Here is a 20,479-nt window from a genome sequence, read left to right on the forward strand (position 1 = left end):
TCTGATAATAAGATCTAATCGGTTGCAATGTGACCTCATAAATTGTGATATTTGTTTTGCTCGCTCGCTCCGCTCTCTTCAGACCACAACACTCAACTGGAAAGTATGCTAGTGGCATCTTGGACCACGTAAAGAGAAATCTTTAACCCTATCTCTGATATTGTAGTAGGAGTTTATACCAATGTTTATAAAAAAAAACGCTTTGAGGTAACCCTTTGCAGGTGCGCGTTATCCCCTGGAAAATCAAAAGGTGCTCTACTTTGCTACGCCGCAGATCATCTAAAGATTAAGCTTCAAAAGACGGGAATGCAGAACCAGAAAATTATTGGACCGCATTTCATGAATTCAGTTAAACCCGACCCTGGTCTAAAATCACGTTTGATAAAAAGATAAGTTAGAGCACAGACTACCTTCTAATTATTTTGAACAAAAGCATAAACTAATCAGCTTTAGATATACAAATGTTCGGAGAATACAGGCCTTAGTGTGATTAAAAAGTTCGCCAAAGGTCTTTGGGACGTCTTCCCTGATATAAAGTTGGTTTTAATAGAAGCAAGAAAATAAGAGGAAGGGTTACTGAAAGTTTGAGCAAATTCTTATCAAAATTAGAAAGTCTATCTCTTATTTGTATATATAATATAATATAATATAATATAGAAATCTGACCGAACAAACCCATTCATACACTTTTGGAAAAAAAAGTTTAAAGTCAAAGAAAAATTAGTATTTGTTTAAAGATTGAGATAAGTATGTTTACACATCGTGTTCTGGGTGTCAAATTGTAAACACACTTATAGGCGCGGAATTCAAGCGGGGAGCACAGCCAATGTGTGTCCACAACCCCCCCCCCCCGCCTCCCCCTTTTGGCGGCTAAAAACAAAAGGAGAGAGAAAGAAAAACAAAGAAAGACAGAAAAATAAAGAGAAAAGGGGAAAATAAACTGTTTAAAAATCCTAGGTATGGTATAGAGCGTGTGTACTGCGCTGTCCATCGCTCAGTGGCGTACGCGTAGGCACTCTATCTTTCAGCTGGGGCAAGCCGCGGACTTCCAGGTGTTCATTTTTCTCCCCGATTTTTCATTTTCCATTTGCTTCTCGATTTTGCCAAATCTGTGTTCCCATCTTGACAATTTTTTCACTTTTCTTATCAAATCACCCCTTTTTGTCCTGCACATTTCCCCCAATGTTGCTTGTCATGGGAACCCTTCCCCCACCCTCCCACGGGAACGCAACTGCCATTATAAAAAGCTAAGCGTTACTGTACCGGAAATTGCGCACAATTGAAGTTCCGTTCATACTAGCATTGCGAAATAAAAACATTGAACAAATTACCAGACATTATACAAACACATTTAACAATACAGCGCGGCCACGTCTCCCTCAACCCCTCAACTCTAGTAACCCAGGGTAGTAGTTTTATAACACCTTGTCTCACCGACAAACCGATTCTCAATCCATCTGCAAAACGAAGTCATGGGGGGGGGGGGAATGTTGTTCTGTCTCTAGTATGTCTAGTCACTGTCTATTTTCACTAGTTAAAGATTTCTTTTCTTCTTAAAAATTGAAAATTTCAATAATATTATGATTTAAGTAGTAAATAAAGCATGCAAAGGAAACAAAGTAATACAATTAAAAAAACATTAGGTTTACATTAACAAGAAATCATGTTTCGGGTTTATATCACACGAATGTTTCAAGTTGTAAAAACAATCTTTTTATCACATATTGGCCATCTAGCAACTTTTACAATGGATATAAATAATACACATAATAATAATCACGTTCAGATAAAATGAATGCTGAACTATATGGTTCATACAAGTTGAAGTTATGGTGTGTGAGTTTGAAAGCCTGGCTATGGAAAAATGGAATGCCCGGAATGATTGACACAGGTGCAAGTTTGAAAGCTTGGGTGGTAGATTGGAAGCTGTGGTGTAATCGAGTGAGAGTCAGTTGATGGAGGCACCAAGGAGAAAGCACATCCATTGTGCATGGGCTGGTCATGTAATAGTAATAATCTTTTAGTCCACTCCAAATTTTATTAAACCGAAATGAAAATTCTTTTTGACCAATTGATCGTGAGCCCGGCAGTCACTGAGCAGCGCAAGATCGACGTTGCTCTATCCTTAATTGTTGAACACCAAACAAGGTAGCAGCACCTCCCGTCTTTTAACGCCTTTTGGTATGACGCGGCCGGGGATCGAACCCACGACATCCCGGTTGTGAGGCGGGCGCTCTACTGACTGAGCTAATACTCCGGTAACTTAGGTAATACAGGCCTAACAGCGCTTTTCCTAACTACAGCTTCAGCATTTCAGGCTAAGAGAAACCTCCATGACTCAACTCACTCATGTGTGTATAGTCCGTTTGAAGCAAAATATGTGGACATGCATATTGTGAAACTAATTTCATGTACTAAGGAAGTTAGGCATGTATTGACTTAGTTTAAAAAAAATTTCATACATGAACAAACATCACAAATGGAAACAAATTTAAATAGCAAGAATTCATGCTTGAAGATGCATAGTAGAGGATATTTCAAATTATTTTCATAATTTAAGAAGATAATTGGAAAATATTCATGTATTACCAGTAAACCAGATACGTCTTTTTGAGAATTATTAAGGAAATAATTCTGGTATTGACTGAGGTTTCCCCCTTTATCTATTATACGTGAATTAATATTAACCCTAATTTAAAAATTTGAAAAACCACACATTGAGTCTGTCTGACCAAACGGGGAAGGGGGGGGGGGGGAGGGGTGTTTGTCATTTGTCATTGAAAAAAAGCTTTGTGAAACGGGTCCCAGGACATAATATGCGTTCATACCAGCGCTTATATTCTCGCAGCCGGAATCCCTCAATTCAATTTATTTCAACCGTAAAAATACATATACAATAGTTCATGGAAATATGAAAACATGGGATAGGGAGCCCGTAAAGAAGTTTGAATACAAACTTGTGATCGGGCCACTAACCATCACTATCGAGAAATTAGAAAATTAACAAAAACAACCTTAACGGGAAAAAAAGTATATACAAGAAAAAGATTATAAATGAGCGCACATACATGTAGGACACGGCGTCAAGCGACACTGCGTCCCTATGCGCCCCTAGGCGATGCTTTCCAGTATTCCCAACATTACAAAACATGTAGACCAAATTATTCATTATATAATTGGGCGTGTTTTATATACTGTATGAACAATCCCTCATTTGGTTAAAATCATACATCAGATTCCTGCGTTCTGATTGGATAAAACTATACGTCCGTTCGATGGCTGAACAGTCGTATAGTTGTACAGAAGGTGCTTCGGCCTACACGCTGGAAACTTGTACATGCGTTCACGACTGCTTCGATGGAGGCATGGCCATACAGTATAGTCTCATAGTTGTATAGTTGTTTAGATGTACAGTTTCCTGCGTTCTGATTGGCTAAAACTTTACGTCCGTTCGATGGCTGAATAGTCGTATAGCTGTACGAACATTGGCAGGCGCAGCCCGTTATAGCAGTCTCGGTCTATCTCTTGTGTCTGATTTGAGTAATGTGTCCGGTGTAGACCGACTATAAAACCCGAGATACGGTGTTACTTCACGAGTAGATTATTCAACGGCATCGCGAGACGAGGATCCCTTCTTATAGACAAAATGGCTAAGTTCCATTTTCTTGTTGTGTGCAGCCTACTTGCTGTTCTATTCCACAGTTACCTCGGGAGTGCAGCAGGTAATATATACTTCTTTTTGTCGATTTTCATTTTCTCTACTGTTGTTTAATTTGCCTACTTCAGTTTAATATCAGTGTCCTTTGTCATGATTACTGGACGGAGGCAATTTCGATGCATCTCCTTTTTCATTTTATCAGAAAACTTCTTCTATTTCTACTTTTTGTGATAAAACAATCTTACAACACTTACGATGAATAGGCTCTATCAAGTATTTATTTCGGATTTCGGAATTTCGGCAATGCGTCATCCCTTATCCTTTTCTTTTTTTCCCTAAAAATATACTTTTTCCGGATCCTCTTTTTTCGTCTATAATATTTTCTCTCTTTGTCCCGACTGTACTCCCTTTATCTCTCCCTCTCTCTTCTAATCTCACTCTCCCGTTTTTCTTTCTTATCCTCTCCCACCCTTCTCTCTCTCTCTCTCTCGCTGTCTCTTTACAAATATCACCCCTCTGTATTACTCTTCCTTCCCCTCTCTTTCTATTCTCCCCTCCCCTCTCCCCCTCTTTCACCCTCTCTATTTCTTTCTTTCTCTCTGTCTCTGTCTCTGTCTCTCTGTCTCTCTTTCTCGGCACCCTATCTTAGAAACTTGTGATGAAGATCCGTGCCTGAATAGAGGGTCCTGCACTTCGGAAACCAATTCAACCGGCTACCAGTGTACGTGTCAAAATGGCTACACGGGAACAAACTGTGAAGTCGGTATGTTATACTCTACTCTTAACTATAAGAAATAAATATTAGAAATTATTAAATAATTAAATAATGATGTCAGCCACACTCCCTCTATACATTTACTCACTCTTTTAGCAGCAGAGAACATCATATTGCATCAGCCCTTCCTTTAATTTATCATTCCCAAACCCAGAAGAAAAAATAAATAAACTGGCTTCTGATCCTTCAATCGCTTGCCCCACGCGTACGAAATAACTCTACGCATTTCTAAGAAAAATAGTAATTCACCTGACTCCTGGGAGATGAATATAATTGGATCTTATAATTGAACGGGTAATGGAAACACAAAGATTATGCCGTGCATGATTGCGCTACGTATGAAATGTAGAATTAGTTCTAAATATATTATCGAAAAATACTGGGAGAATCCCTTTGTGATACTTAAACATGAAACCAGGGGGGTGTTTCACAAAGATCCTAAGTTGAACTTATCTCTAAGTTTGACTTAAAACTTATGGAAAGCTGTTAGCATCATTGAAAAAAAATTGTAAAAATTATTTTAAAAGGCATAAAATGTTGATTCAAATCATGCATATTTTCTATTATCTTGGGAGATTTCATGTTCTTGATGTGGAATTCATGAAAAGTCTAAAATACTTGAATTTTGCTTTTGAATGTATTTCATTATAAGGCTACAAATGGCTCTCCATAGTATTTAAGTCCAACTTAGAGTTAAGTTTGACTTAGAATCTTTGTGAAACACCCCCTGATATATTAGGCTTAAGTAGTTCAATCTCTGGGTAACTTTTTAATTTAAAAAATAGTGGTAGACTAGGATATGAAAGTCACTCTTTCCTATCAGTCGTATTGCCCGTTAATGTAAAATATATAGTTTATCAATATAGATTGGAGGATATAAAATGTCTGAGTTTGGATAAAACACCTATACTTCATGAAAGCTTAGAAGATATATTAGCAATGTCAACTTGTAGTAGAGTGTCTCATGAATAAAAATGTCGAAGAAAATAAACGATTCAGTTCTCTCAATAACAGTATTTTCAATTCTTATTTGGTCAGTGTTTGATAATATTTTTCGTTTTAGAATGGAGTAATACATACGTTGTTTTCTTAAAACTCAATAATAGTTTGTTACATCTGAACCAGTCAATTAGCATTTGTAATCAGGTGATCTGCCGCGTAGCGTAGCAGGGCACCTGTTAATTTCGTCAGAATCTATCTTATTAGGTGATCTGAATCTTAGCGTAGGAGAGCATCTGTTGATTTTGTCAGAATCTACATATTTGTTTTCCTTTCTTTCTGTATGGGATGTGTCGGAAATCTCATGAAAGGCATGGTTAAATTTGATGACAATGTTTATTACATTTTCATGACAAGTGCCATATATATGCATGATGATTTTTTCCCTTTTCTCTTTCTTTTTCTTTCTTTCTCTCTTGTTTTACATTTTATTGGCGGTCTACAATTTTCTTCCTTCTGTTTCCCTATTGGATGGCCTTGAAAGAAAGGTTTGACTGTAGATGTATTTCAAATTAAACATGTTGTGATCTTTTATGTGCTATATGTGTACATCCCATGTACTTATGGTTTTTAAACACCTGCGATATGGTTAATTTTTTAATTGATACTTTTTCATTTTAAATTTCGATTTCATTGACTAAATATTTCTGGAGTCGTGTCTGATCTATGTCATACCTTCATCCATCAAACCAGATCCATGTGCTAATGCTCCTTGTCTGAATGGAGGTACCTGCCAGGTTCGAGATGACAGTGAAGTGGGGTATATTTGCTTTTGCAAGAAGAACTTTCTGGAAATGAACTGCGGGAGAGGTATTCTTTTAGTACTCCTTACTATGTTCTTTTAGTGTATTGTATTAGAGTGCAGTTTCTCTCATTACGGCCCCATAAATATTGAACCCCTCCTTTCTTTTGACCGCACTCCCACCTCAATTCACTCTTTTAAAAAGAAATTAATGACGTTCCTCTTAAAAAACTTAATGTTTATTATTATATTTTTTCCATATTCTCTTCTTTGTTATTGGCATCAAGTTGTCGTGTAAAACTCATTGAGCAATGTTTTATTGGATTTGCGCTATATGAAAAGCAATTGTATGAATATATGCTTATCTTGAGTTTAGTCAAATGGCCATTTTTACTAACATATTTTCTCGATAACAACGATATATTTCTATTTCCCCCCGCATCTAATTACCAGATGCTAATGCGTGCCGTAGTACTCCTTGTCTCCATAGAGGAGATTGCCGGAACCGACCCGCAACAGGATCGTTTATGTGCCGCTGCTTACCTGGGACCTCGGGAGATCAATGCCAAAATAGTAACGACTTAAAATTGATTCCGTTTTATCCATTTATTTGTTATTAATTAGTTACTTTATTCATTCGTATATCTATTCATTAATTTATTTATTTATCTATTTATTTATTTCTAGAATTGAATCATTTTCCCCTCCACATTACTTTTTTTCTTCTCGTAATGAAGTCTGTTTTAATTAGTATGGTTAGTTTTAGATTTGAATTCCTTTTTTTTCTGTTGTTGTTGCTATTTTTTGTTTGTTTGTGTGTGTTCTTATTTATTTGCCTTTTGCACTGTTTTTGTTTTGGTGTGGCTCTTTGTAAGTAGCCCATATCAAAATAATGCTACTTGTACGTAAACGAAATACAGTAAATAATTCTCATTACTATAGTTTCTTTGATGTGTGAAGACACTTTTTATAATTCATGAGATTTTTAGTAGGCTGTGTGAAGTTTTTAAACACCTGCTATACTTCAAAAACTTAATAATGATGATGATAATAATAACAATAATATGCCGTTCTTGTATAGCGTATTATATCACAGTATGATATAACGTTCTATGCGCTTCCAAAAGAACTTGGATATTATTACCCCGGCTTTAGCTCCGGCAACCTAGCGTTCAGTGTATTCAAGGAATGTGTCCTACCAGGTACCTACTTACTACACCTGGGTCGAGTGCGGCACAAGTAGATTAATGTCCTGTCAAAGGACATTCGTGCCGGGGTGGTATTTGAACCACGTACCTTATGGTTCACAGTCTAGATACTTATCCACTAGATTGTGAATCACACGGTTCGCGGTTCAAATCCTACTGCGGCACTGATGTCCTTTGGCAAAATATTAATATACATTAGCCACTCTCCACCCATGTGTTGTAAATGGGTATCCGGTAGGTAAAACCTCCTTGAATGCTTGGGCACCTTTTCATGGTAGCTCGGTTAAAGTCGGGATAATAATGTGGGGTCCTCATGGAGAACATGATTACTACTGATGAGGCTACCATGGATAAACGAGACATACGAGTGATTGTATGCTTTAAGTTTGACACATATCTCTCCTAATTTGTTTTTTTTTTCTAGATGTTGACGATTGTGCGAATTCCCCCTGTCAGAATAATGGTACCTGTACGGATCGTATTGGAGGATTTATCTGCATCTGTCCAAAGGGAATCGTAGGACAGCTTTGTGAAATGGGTAAGATGCAAGATGTAAAGAATAATGATAACAATAGGAAAGTTATGCATTTTTGAAGTCATCATGGGAAACACAAATTGGCACAAAACTTTCATTTTCTTAGTTATTGATGGCGGAATAGATTTCTTTCACCAAGAGGTTGTAAAGAAATATATTTTCAAGAATTGTATTTAGGGTGGATGTAACTTTGATTTTTTTTAAGGGAAAATACATATTTCTGATTAGTTTCAAAGGTACTTTGTCCCATTTGCAGACCAAAACAATTAAAAGGTTAAATTCCAACTGCATTTGAAAGAAAATACTAATTTAGAACTTCCCTCAAAACGAAAGTGCTTGAAATGGCTTTTAGTGGGAAAATAACGACCATGGGTTGTCGCATCAACTTAAGTGATTGCAATCACCTAAGTAATAATATGATTTTACGACGCCTTTACTGAATGGTCGTACGTTTTGTGCTGCACAAAGATTCAATCAGTTGAATTTTGGCCATTACAAGCAGTGGGTTATTGATGTAGACAAATGCTCATGTACCTGTTACAGCTCATTTTATGTATGTTATTACGAAATAAAAAAAGATGTCAGTTAGTCACTCAATAGTGTCTGCCAGTGAAGTCTAGAAGGTAAACGGGTTTCATTGCATAATGCGAATACTAAAACACTTGCTAATTTTTAAATTTCACAGAAAGGACATACATGACATATTCATAATTCCTGAAAAAATTCTACAGAATTTGATGTTGGCTGCAAAATGGGTATCTTTAATACAATGCAAATGGAAGGGGACCTCACAAGATACGTCACAGAGTTGCCAATTTGTATTTTATTGATCGCAACTTTCTTTCTTCACCATTCATACTGTTTATCGGAAATTGCTCAACCTTTTTAGTATTCTGCTCCGGTTAAAACCAACTTAATATCATGGTGGGCTTTCCCCTTAAGTAACTACTTTTTTTGCGGATGGATTCAAATCCAGAAAAAGGGATCCCTGAAACCTTGTGTATAAACATAAGACTGATTTTCTTGTTTATGTCTTGATCTGATATACATTTAACTAGACTTCAGCTCCCAGATCGAAGTAACTTGTGACGCTAAAAAGATGACGGTCACACTGGTTCCAAGTCTTCTACCTGACGAGTATGACCTTAGATCCATCCATCTTGATGATGAGACCTGTAGTGGTGTCTTAGAAGACTCCAAGATCAAGCTGTCTACCCCATACGAGGATTGCGGCACAACGGTTAAGGTATATATATATTCATTCGTCCTTAACTCAAGTAGGGGAAAAGAACCTTTGCCCATGCATGCCTTAGCTTGTGTATTACTCTCCCTCAGTTGAGAATGAGATGTTTAAAAAGTAATCTTAAAACGTTTCCGTTTAATCCGGCATTTAATTATATATACAAAAAATCCTTTCCTTTGTTTATAACGCAGATGCTTTTATGTGATCTCTTTCTTTGGTCTTGCTTCACAAGTGCGCCTTCAGCGTTGGACTTGAAGTGGATTCAAATCTCATATGTTATTATAATTTTATGATTTTGATTATAGAATCTGAGCACAAGTCTTGAAAACAAAGATGAAATTTAGCGTTTGAATTTTAAGATTGGCTTTCCTCAGCCATACCAGCGAAAACGTATTCACAAAATACGATGAATAACAAAATAAATGTATTACCCAGTCAGAGGGTATTTGTTTGTTTGTTTAAACTAACTGTTAAGAAAGCATTTGAATGCATGGGGACCGATGGCTTTAAGTCCTATCCGAGGGATTTGGTAATGAGGATTAATACCTTACCAATTAAGGGCACTATCGCTTCGACTTGGTTTCGAACCGGGAACGTCCTGGTTACGAAACCACTGCTCTACCACTCAACCATCGCACCTCTAATATACCTCGTACTTTTGTTGTCACTTTCTGTTAGCTACAGAACAAAATAACGATATGTTCTTTACAAAAATTATACCCCTTAAAGGGAACCAAAACCTTGATACAGATGATGTCATCAAATTGAATGCCGCCCTCTAGTGACTAGTCATATTAAAAAACTCTAACTTCCTTATTCCTTGCCCGATTTTGTTCAAATGTTCACTGATATTTTTCAAATATCTTAAACTTTACAATAAAAGTAACTTAGTATGAAGGTTTTGGTTCCCTTTAATAATTTTGGCTGAACCCGTGTGGTATTTTAAATAACAGATGATTTTCCGATGATCCCCAAACTAGAATTTGGTTTAAAGCTTTGTATTTCTTTTCATTTACTTTCCATCCCCTTATCAGGATTCTGGTGACACCATTATCTTCTCCAACACAATACTTCATACGAAAAATGTAATCACCTCACACGACCTTCTTAAACTTCCTGTGGAATGCATTCTGGGAAAGAAAGAAACTCTCTATGGTGGCCCCTATCAACTCAAACATGGACTTCCCACTGCATTCAAGGGTATGATAAACTCATTGGCCCAAATTCACAAAGGAGGTTTGTCGACAAACCTTGGTTTTCGTTCGTCATATGACGCGTTTCTACGCGTTTTTACAAACCAGGTTTGTACAAAACGCGTAAAAACCCGTCATATGACGTACGAAACCAACGTTTGTCGACAAACCTGCTTTGTGAATTCGGGCCAATGAAACTGAACTTACTGTTGTAGCTAGGGACCAAGGAATTGAGGGGGCTCTTTTCATTTCATTTAGTCATTGGTTCAACCATTTAAAAAAGAAAAAAACATTCAGAATTACAAACGATGTTCGAAAGATATGAATATACAAAACATATTGGACATACAAATTAAAATGGGTTATGGAACCCGAAAGAAGCTTGAGCTTGTAAGTGGGGTTGCCTTTCTTTACAAATAGATAAGTAGAACTGTACAGTGCGTTCCAGAAAAAAAACGAAACCGAGAATTATCGATGTTTTATCATAACTTAATCAAAATTATAATTCATAAATGACACATATTTGTAAAGCTTAGATACTTCCCTTTAATGTGATGCAATTCATATGCTGCATATTTCACGCGTGAATGATTAACAGCAGTTTCTAAAAGGAAAATCACATTTCCAGAAAATTCATTTTCTGCCCTTTCATATGACACCTCAATCAGCAAAAATGAGCTAGGAATAACAAAGTTCTGTTTGTTTAAAGTAACGCTTGCATTTCCATAATTTGATTAAAAAAATTCGTTTTCACTGTCTGCCTGCCGCAGCGACAAACACAGTTGACAAAAGACTTTACTCCTTTTCGTTTACGATCAGCATAAAGATGACAGACTTCATGCATGGTTGATCGTCAACGAAAAGGAGTTAAGTCTTGTATCAACTCTGCTTGTTGCTACAGCAGGCAGCCAGTGAAAACGAAATTCAGATACCGTCCGCCAAATGACTTTTTAGTTTCCTCTCTTAAAATGGCTTTTAATCAATGAAAGAGGAGGATCTAAGCTTTACAGATATGTGTCATTTATTAATTATAATTGTGATTAAGTTATAGTAAAACATCGATAATTCTCGGTTTCGTTTTTTCTGGGACGCACTGTATAACAAAATTCAGATACTAATGTATACATAAGCTAAGACGAACTGAGGGCGTGTTAATGCTCGACTTTTTCAGGCCAGAATCAGGCATCTGTTACGCGTTTAGTTTAAAACACGGTTGCGTCCTTCGTCACTTTTGTAGAATCACCGAAAAGCGGCGATCACGATCGCCGATAAACTCACAAAAACGTGCGTTTACAATTTGTAAATGCGTTTAAATGGGGTCAACGCACTGACCTCTAGTGGGTCTACGTAGCATGCACAGTGCAGGTTTGCGAATCCAGCTGCAAGACCAACTAGGGCCACCCAGCAAGAATTGCCTGGAGGAGCCAGAGAAGTGAGCATAAACAGTACACCGTGGAACTGCGATTACGATGAGCGTTTACGATGAGCGTTTCGTATCGCTTATTCTGCCTTCAAAATTGAGCTTAAACGCACCCTAAGCCAAAGCACCAGTCAGCATTCACCGGCTGCAACTTTACGCCGCACAAGTAGAACAATGGGCTTCCGGTCGAAGCAGTGCCTCAGTGCAGCCAATGAACACTGACCGGTACTATGAAATACAAATCATGTAACAATAGGGACTTTTAGATTTGCACGTCGACAGCTTTGACTGCAACGTGTGACGTCATTTTAAGGCATTGCGCATGCGTTACGTCGTCTCAGTCGACGATCGAGAATGCGTCAACCTTGATTTTCCTAAATCTAGTACATACATACATAAATAACAAGCATATGCACGCACCTACACCAAAACACACAGACCCGCGACAGAGAGAGAAGGAAAGAATGGGGCAGGACTTTAAGAAAGGAATGAAGAGAGATGAAGAATAAATTGTAGAAAAATATTGCACAAATCATTATAAGTTTATTTAAGTGAGAGCAGAAAAGCATTACGACAAAGCATTACATGGGGGGGGGGGGGGGGTTTCCTAGTTGTATTACATGTGAATTACCAGGTCTACCGATAGGGGAGGATGAAGGAGTGGTTTTTAAAGTCCTGCCCCACACTTTTCTTTCCCAACTCTCCCCTCTCTCTCGGCTCTCTTTTTTTCAAGGGGAGGGGGGGGGGATATTTTAAAGCACCTCTTAATTGAATAACCGTAGGGGAAATAATTAAGGTCCATGCTGACTGCAACATCAAGAACACAATCAGTAATGAATTTACGAATTAATATCCAATATTAGTCCAATCGTCTCTTTTTTTATTTTGTATTAATGTTTGGTTTTTCATCCCTTTCTCTTTCTATCTCTCTCACTAGGTTATGGTCGATTTGAATTGACGTTGAAGCGATACGCTTCAAGTCGATTCAATGTTGTTGTTCTCCCGAACTCTAGAGATGACCGTGTTGGAGATCCAATGTTCTATGCGGCCTCCCTTGAATCTTCAGCTAACCTTACTGTATTGCTTGATGATTGTTGGACCACACCCCACGAAGAACCTAACGACACAGTGCGATATGATCTCATTGTGGACGGGTAAGCAATAGACCGGCTTACTAACATATTATATATGTATCTCTCTCAATCTCTGCACAAACTTTGAATAATTATGTTAGTAATCCGATATATTAGCATCGGCATACCCTTCGTTCACACTGCTAATATTCATCGTATAGCTGTACGATGTGGAAATACTTTTATCCTAGTTGAACGTAGTGTAAAGAAACGTCATATAGCGAAATGCAGCATCGTTTCGAATAAAAAAAACTCGACTGAACGTCACTTCGTACGGAAGTTGCACAAGTGGGCGGGGCTTTCCGTGAGTGCGTCCAGATGATTGGCCAGCTGGCACTTTTGACCTCTTCCATAGTGGATTCTTTCTACGACATTTCTTTATAGGATCCCCTTCTCTAGTCTATACCCTCATTTCGCTACACGATAATTCTTTAAACATTTCTTTATACAAGTTTCGTAAACAATTTCTGTAGTCTGTTACGAGTCATTGGTCTCATCAAGAGCTCTAAAATGCTTAGTTCAGTAAATTAAATACGAGAGAGACCAATGCAAGGGTAACATGGGTTTGTAGGGGGTCATACCATTTTCATGTTGCACTCCCCTTCCCCCTTGCTATCTTCTTGCTTTCTCCTTTCCTTTTCCGCGATTTCATGGGATGGGGCACTGCTGTGTAGTTTTAGCCTATCTTAGAATCGATGTTGAGATAAACATTAATATAAACCTGCCATATTGTACACCTGACACATCGCTTCAAAAATGCTATTTGATCAAAGTTATTACCTATCATGCTATTCTGAGGTAAATATAATGATATTCATTTGTTTGATGATATCATTTGAATTAATTCTATTTCCCACTAGTTGCCCCGACGAACCATCTGTGATGCTCTGGAATATTACTGACCCCCTCAAACAAGGATTCTCTTTCCGGGCGTTTGACTTTGTCGGTTATGTTAAGGTAAGTTTGCCAACAAATTTCGAAACCAGTCTTTTAAACTGAGAGGGCTTTCGAAAATGATTAGGTCTAATCAGAACCTAGTTCAGAGCCCTGTTTCGAAAACTTGCTTTTCAATGATAGGATACGATATAGTGATAAGGTACTGAAATCCTTGCATCTGATTGGCTGAGAGCAGTTTTTGTTATAACATAGAGAATTGTACCTTACAGTTTCCTTAGTTATCGGAATTTTTTTCTTCATATTTTATCCTAACAACCTAGTGCTATGTTGTGGGTTTATTACTAAGAATGACCGTTTCCGCTTAGAACCTGTGTACGCGGTGAGCTCGGGTGCGATAAGCGAGTTCGTAAATAGCTCTGGACTGCATGTCCCCAACATATCCACATATCTTAGACACGATGAATACTTCCCACCTGTGCATTTTAGAATAATCACTACCAAAGTGATGGAGGTGCTTCATGAATACCTTTTGTTTGCCTCTTGAGATGAATACTTCCACCTGTGTATCAGATAAATGTACTGTTGGTGCATAAATGAATACTGATTACATAACTTTCATGAGCACGATACAAGTATTCGTCTTAATGGTTTTACAATTTGGGTCCGAATGACCTTTATCTGCACATGCGCAAATCCTAATTACGAACTCGCTTATTAACTTACGATTACGTTTTGATTTGACCTTGGTTTTCTGTCGAATAAACACGTTGTTAACGTAAAACCGCTGGGAAAGTGTCGCAGCAAAGCTGCCATAACTTTGGCATATGACAATGAATCGTAATGATCTTTATATTTAAAAAAAAATGGAATAATCGGATTAACTAAACATTACATTTCTTTTAATAACGAAGGAAAAAAGGGGACAAAAAGACAAGAAACTTTGTATGAAGAAAGACAAATAAAAGTCCGAAATATTGTACAAAATTACACATTTCTAAACTGTGGACAACAAAAATATTCGAATATGTTAATAAATAACTATTAAAGAAAATGTCTGTGAAATATCATTTTTATAAACCCTTGCGTCCGGATATGTCTGAAAATAATCCAACAGAATGTATTTTCATACCTTTAATACGAGCACCGATCTACCGAGTGATGGCGTCATGAAGGTACAATCCCACATACGATAGTTTTTGTTGGGGGTTGATCGGTACAAACGGCTTTCAACATGTAAATATAATATCGTCTGCAGCTGCTGCAGTACCAATGTGCAATGCCGCCTTGAGCTCATGCCTGTGTGTGTGTGTGTGTATGTGTGTCCATGTCAGGCCTATAGTTTGTTTACGTAATTTCATGTCAATGCGCATGCGCGAGTCTGTGGAATGGCCGTGTACGTCACGGTTCCCGTAGCCTAGGGTAGCTGCTTTCAATTTCTGAAAAACTCCCCATTCATTTTCATTGTATCTTCGAAAGTAAAGTCATAGGCACATCGAAAATTTCGGCACCGGCTCCGTAAAGGTCTAAGGAATATGTAGCCATGCGACTGGATATGTCTGGAAATAATCTGAGGTTAGTCTTCGGAGACAACTGAACATGAAATATTTGATAAAATGAGAAATAGATCATCATTTAACTTTTTCATATGTACTTCGATATGATCATTTTATATCATTCCTCGAAGTTTGAGTGGAATCCGCTGACAAACAAAGGAGATAAGATAGGGGGGAATTTTTAGTTATAAAATGAGCTTGGCAACGTGAGTGCTTAAATGACCGTTACATATTCAAAAGGATTTCGGTGTTATCAGCGAGGTAATTGTACTGCTCCGAGTCGTCATGCGCGCCTGTGTGTGTTAAAGCAATATGAGCAATGAGAATACAAATTAGTGAAGAGCGAAATGTTAGGTGAGGATTTCCAAGTGAAAATGTAATAATAGAAATGCAAATTCGAAACGTCCAAATTATAGTAACGTTTTTACTTCAAGGTCTGCATATATGTCCTGGTCCTATCAATTTTCGTAAATTGGATTTCTGTGAAATTAGCAATTCTTTTTACATTAGTGGTCTGTGAACATTCATTGCTAGTCTACTTTCATAAAATGTATTTTGTTTATTAAAAGAATTTCTCGATTCATTACATATATTATACCTTTATAACATGATTTGTTTGTCAATTCAACCATTTTTCTAAATTTAATTGACAGATGCGAGTCGATTGAGCTGTAAATATTTGAGTTACGTTACTCGTGGTACAGGGTGTCAACAAGGTTGCAATAGGGACTTTTAAATTTGCCCGTCGACAGCTTTGACTGCAACGTGTGACGTCATTTTAAGGCACTGCGCATGCGTCACGTCGTCTCAGTCGGCGATCGAGAATGCGTCAACTTTGATTTTCCTAAATCTAGTACGGTACTAGTATTCCGCGTGCTCATAAAAAATACAGTTCCTCAGGTAGACAAAGGAAAGGAACCCTTCACTGTTATTATGTAAAAATGTGTAGAACAGGTGTCACAAGTCATGCATATTCACCTGTTCAACACATTTTTACATAATAGCAGTAAAGGGATGTTCTTTTGTCTACCACAGCCATTGTTGAGGGTAGAATGAGGAACTGTATTTTGTCGTCTTTCTTTGTCCGTCATTCCGTCATGTTCATAGTCTTCCTGCATGCATGTATATCGTCGAGTGCAATCTAAAAGATTTCTAATTGTAGTCAACATGCAGTTCAATACGTTGACACGCATGATCAGTCGGCGTTCGTCGTGTTCTCGTCCACTCAATCTAAAAGTCCCTAATGCCTTCCCTCGCCGACTTTGTCAAATACATAAAGGCCCGGTCACACAGCCTTTCGCGTCTGTATCGCGGGTAAAATTTCGCGTTTTTTTTTTTGCCCGCGGTTGCCCATGGTGGAAAATGTGCAAAATTGGCTTACCCGCGGTTTACCCGTGGTATGCCCGCGGAACAGACGCCGGCGACTGTTCCGCGTCCTTATCGCGGGTGAAGCGCGGCGGTACCGCGGCCTACCACGCTTACACGTGGTACACACGCTAATGCACGTGATAACAACGCGGTACAGACGCGGAACAAACGTGCTATGACCGTGCTCCACCCGCGATTACCCGCTAAAATTTCGCGTCCAATTCCGCGTGTAACCACGTCTTAACCGCGGCCGTAGCACATCCTAGCACGTTCGTTCCGCGTCTGTACCGCGTCTTTACCGCGTGTGTACCACGTGTACCACGTGTACCGCCCGCGATTACCCGCGGTCTAAATTTTTTGGGCAGCCCAAAACTTTTTCGCGCGGCCAACCGCGTGTGAATTTCTTACCGCGTGTAACGAGGGTAAAGTACGGCTGTATCGCGTCTTTATCGCGACCTCAAAGCGTCCAACAGCGTCTGCTTCACGGGCAGAAATTTTTGGCCGTGATTCGGCCGCGATACGCCCGTGGAGGGCTGTGTGACCGGGCCTTAACCTCCAAAATCTACCAAGCCTGAAGTCTAACACTCGCTCTACTTTTTGTCATCTACTTTGCCTATATCTACCTTTCTAATATAATTTGTTTGTGATTTAAACCAGTATTCTCAATTTTATGCGGGAGTGAGTCCATTGTGTTGTAACTATGAGTGTTACTAGTAGGTACCGGTCATACACAAGGTTGTGACGCCTTAGACGCAGACTCAGTGATGCACCAATCATGATTTTTAACCCAATAATCTCATTTTTATTTTCCTTCCCTATATGTTCATGATACAGTATAAACAATTGTGAAATAAATCGTTTTCCATGATTATTTTTGCAGGTCCATGTCCATTGTGATGTAACCGTGTGCGTTACTGGTAGTAGCGGTTGTAAACAAAGTTGTAACGGTAACCCTCTGCCGCGCCTTCGACGTAGCCTCCGTGAAGCACCAAGCCTCTCAATGACGAACAACGCTATTTCGAGTGACCCGATAACCCTCAATTATGACGTATAAGATCGAGAAGTACACAAAATGGTATTTGTTTAAAGGAAAATCGTCAGTTTGCACGTCTGGTATTAAATATGAATATTTTATGAATTGAACGAAGGATATCAGGGCAAGGGTTAATAGCGAAAGTGTGATGACGTATATGATCGAATGATCAAGCAATGCTTCCAATTTAAGATTTAAAAGAAACATCGTCAATTTTCCACGTCTGGTATCAAAAATGATTATAAATTAACAGAAAATGCAAAAGAATATTGATTATAATTATATTGAAGGCAATACATTAACACTTTGCTGGTTTATCCATTTTAATAATTAATTGACCAAATTATCGTATATCACATGTCATAGTTCAAACAAGTTCGATATCCACTAAAGTTCCACAATTCAGTATATTCTATCAAGGGTTGAAGTAAAATTGAAAAACCTAGTCAATTTACCAATTTAGATACAAGTAGAAGGAAGTATATTATTTTGTCTGAAGAAATGAATCATAATTTATCTTATTTTCCACTTACACTACTAGAAGCAAAGATGACTAGAAACATGTTTAGTGTAACGGTGAAGATCTTAACAATTTCGTCGTGACCATGAGAAATGACTGAAATCTTGTTTACCATCCATAAATTGTGTGTTTTGCTGGATAATTTGATCGAGCATTACTTTTGGATGCAGTAGCACCGATGGGTCACTACATGCTTTCGATCTGATGTAAAACAAATGAAATTCTCAATAGCTATACGAAATAGATATCATTAGGAATGAGAGATCCTCCAGTTAAATTATTTGATTAGGATTATGTTATAGAACACGACTTCAACCAACTTGATCGCAAGTCTAAGAGACCTGTATACAGCTCACGAGACAAGATAATGTTGACCTTTTATATTCCTGAGTTTTTTCAAAACTGATAACCCACGAGACCAAATGATTTACTTTCGATAGCCGTCTTATTTTCTGAGCATTATCAGGACGCTCTTTGGACAAGATCGAAATATTTGATGTCAGGGCTTAGTTTAATGGTTCAATGGCCTGAAGGTCCATGAGACCGAAATAGTCAGATAGTTAGCAGTAAGTGCTTATTGTGATCTCCTCGACATTTGATCTCGTAACCCATCTGTCAGCTGACATGACATCAATTTTACACTTGTGTATTGAGAATAAATAGATAATAGGCCTAGTAATACTACATGTACAAAGGTGTAAATTTAAACGCCGCAAATACTTTGCTTGTAGGCGCCATGATAAGCATATGAATCGATTTTCAGGAGGGGTTGTTCATAATTAGTTAGATATTTAGAGATTAATTCAGATACAGACATTTTCAATTTTGTTTTCATTTTTCCAATGCTTGAACTCGAGTATTCTCAAGTCGAATCATCTTATGCTTTGACGCGGTCAAAAATCTGCTTCATGAAGTCCATTTGTGAAGCCAGATTGGATGCTGTAAGATAAATAGATAGGACATTCCATTACATTCTGATAAAGTTATGTGTAACGACGAAATACACCTGTTGTTGTAATTCATGAGATTATTCATCAATCATACGATTGAGGCGAAAGCATATATATCTATTTGAAAATTAAAGAGTTATGAAAAATGTATAAGTTACTGAGAACGTAGGACTCGTATTCTGTGAATATAAGCCAGTGTTAGCAGATTTGAAAAGTGACCCAGATTACGAGAGAGCGTTGTCCTTCGTACAGGAAATGTTATCATCATTAAGTACAAAAGTATTTGTTCAGAGAATGTTCTTCCTCAGGAAACTAGAGATGTTCCATGTTGATAACACATTCCTGACCCTTTTCTACCATAATAATTCAGAGCATGTTAGCATTCAATCTCTTTTGCACATCTGGTAGTCTGTCACTAAAACAGAAGGGGAGATTTGATAGCATCCGAAAAATGGCACAGAAGGTATTATGATCGGAAATAGTCCCTGTTCAAGCATTGTACGACAAACCTCTACATGCGAAAGTTCAGAACATGTTGGCAGACAGTACCCACCCACTCAATGATTGTTTTAAGTTCAATCGTTCCGGAATACGTTAATAGTCGTAAATCGCTCTTCATTTCCCGGATTAAAGCTTAGCTTTTGACAAATACTAGTAGCAAGTAGTTGTTGTTTTAATACATTTTTGACGTAATATTTTTTTTATTATTTTTTTATCTTTTTTGTCTGCAAAAGTTTATAAAGGGAGGGGTCGGTGATTGTTTGTTTTCTTCAAAATGTACCATTATACACGACTGCATTCATTCTTCTATTTTCACCTCATAATCTCACTTACTTTAATTTTACAGTTCACAACTATGTAGATAATGTACATCAAAGTGCCTTAACAGGACACATGTCATGATACTATACCAGGCAATTATTACTATTTCAATATTCTGAAACCAATATGTATATCAAAAACGTTAAGGAACAATGGTAATGCATTCATAAAATGCATTGTGTATATGTAAGTAAACAATCATATGCATGTCGGCTAATATAACCACACACAAAAAAAAGTAATTGTTAGTGTGATTCGTTTTATGTTCTTTGTGCGTTGTAATCGTAAAAGTATTGTACCCTGTAACAAAGCCAAACGAAACAGAATTTCTTTGTATTACAATGGACCATTAAAGACTAAAGTGTTCCAGATTTTATTAATACATCGCTGAAGTATAAGTGCACTTAAATGTTTCATTGTTTTAAAAGAA

The 20,479-nt window shown here is 37.7% G+C and overlaps 1 protein-coding gene across 1 annotated transcript; it reads left to right on the plus strand.

Moving 5' to 3' along the window:
• The first annotated feature begins 3,535 nt into the window (after positions 1 to 3,535).
• Positions 3,536 to 20,278, plus strand: LOC100892701 (oncoprotein-induced transcript 3 protein). The gene is made up of 10 exons (XM_030978265.1): positions 3,536 to 3,722; positions 4,308 to 4,421; positions 6,126 to 6,242; positions 6,628 to 6,747; positions 7,807 to 7,920; positions 8,976 to 9,163; positions 10,195 to 10,360; positions 12,711 to 12,927; positions 13,767 to 13,863; positions 17,605 to 20,278. The coding sequence occupies exons 1-10, from the start codon at positions 3,647 to 3,649 to the stop codon at positions 17,776 to 17,778; spliced, it is 1,383 nt and encodes a 460-aa protein (XP_030834125.1). The 5' UTR covers positions 3,536 to 3,646; the 3' UTR covers positions 17,779 to 20,278.
• Positions 20,279 to 20,479: the final 201 nt, after the last annotated feature.

The sequence above is a fragment of the Strongylocentrotus purpuratus genome, unplaced genomic scaffold (assembly GCF_000002235.5).
Source record: "Strongylocentrotus purpuratus isolate Spur 01 unplaced genomic scaffold, Spur_5.0 spur5_scaffold_1, whole genome shotgun sequence".
NCBI classification, from domain to species: Eukaryota; Metazoa; Echinodermata; class Echinoidea; order Camarodonta; family Strongylocentrotidae; genus Strongylocentrotus; species Strongylocentrotus purpuratus.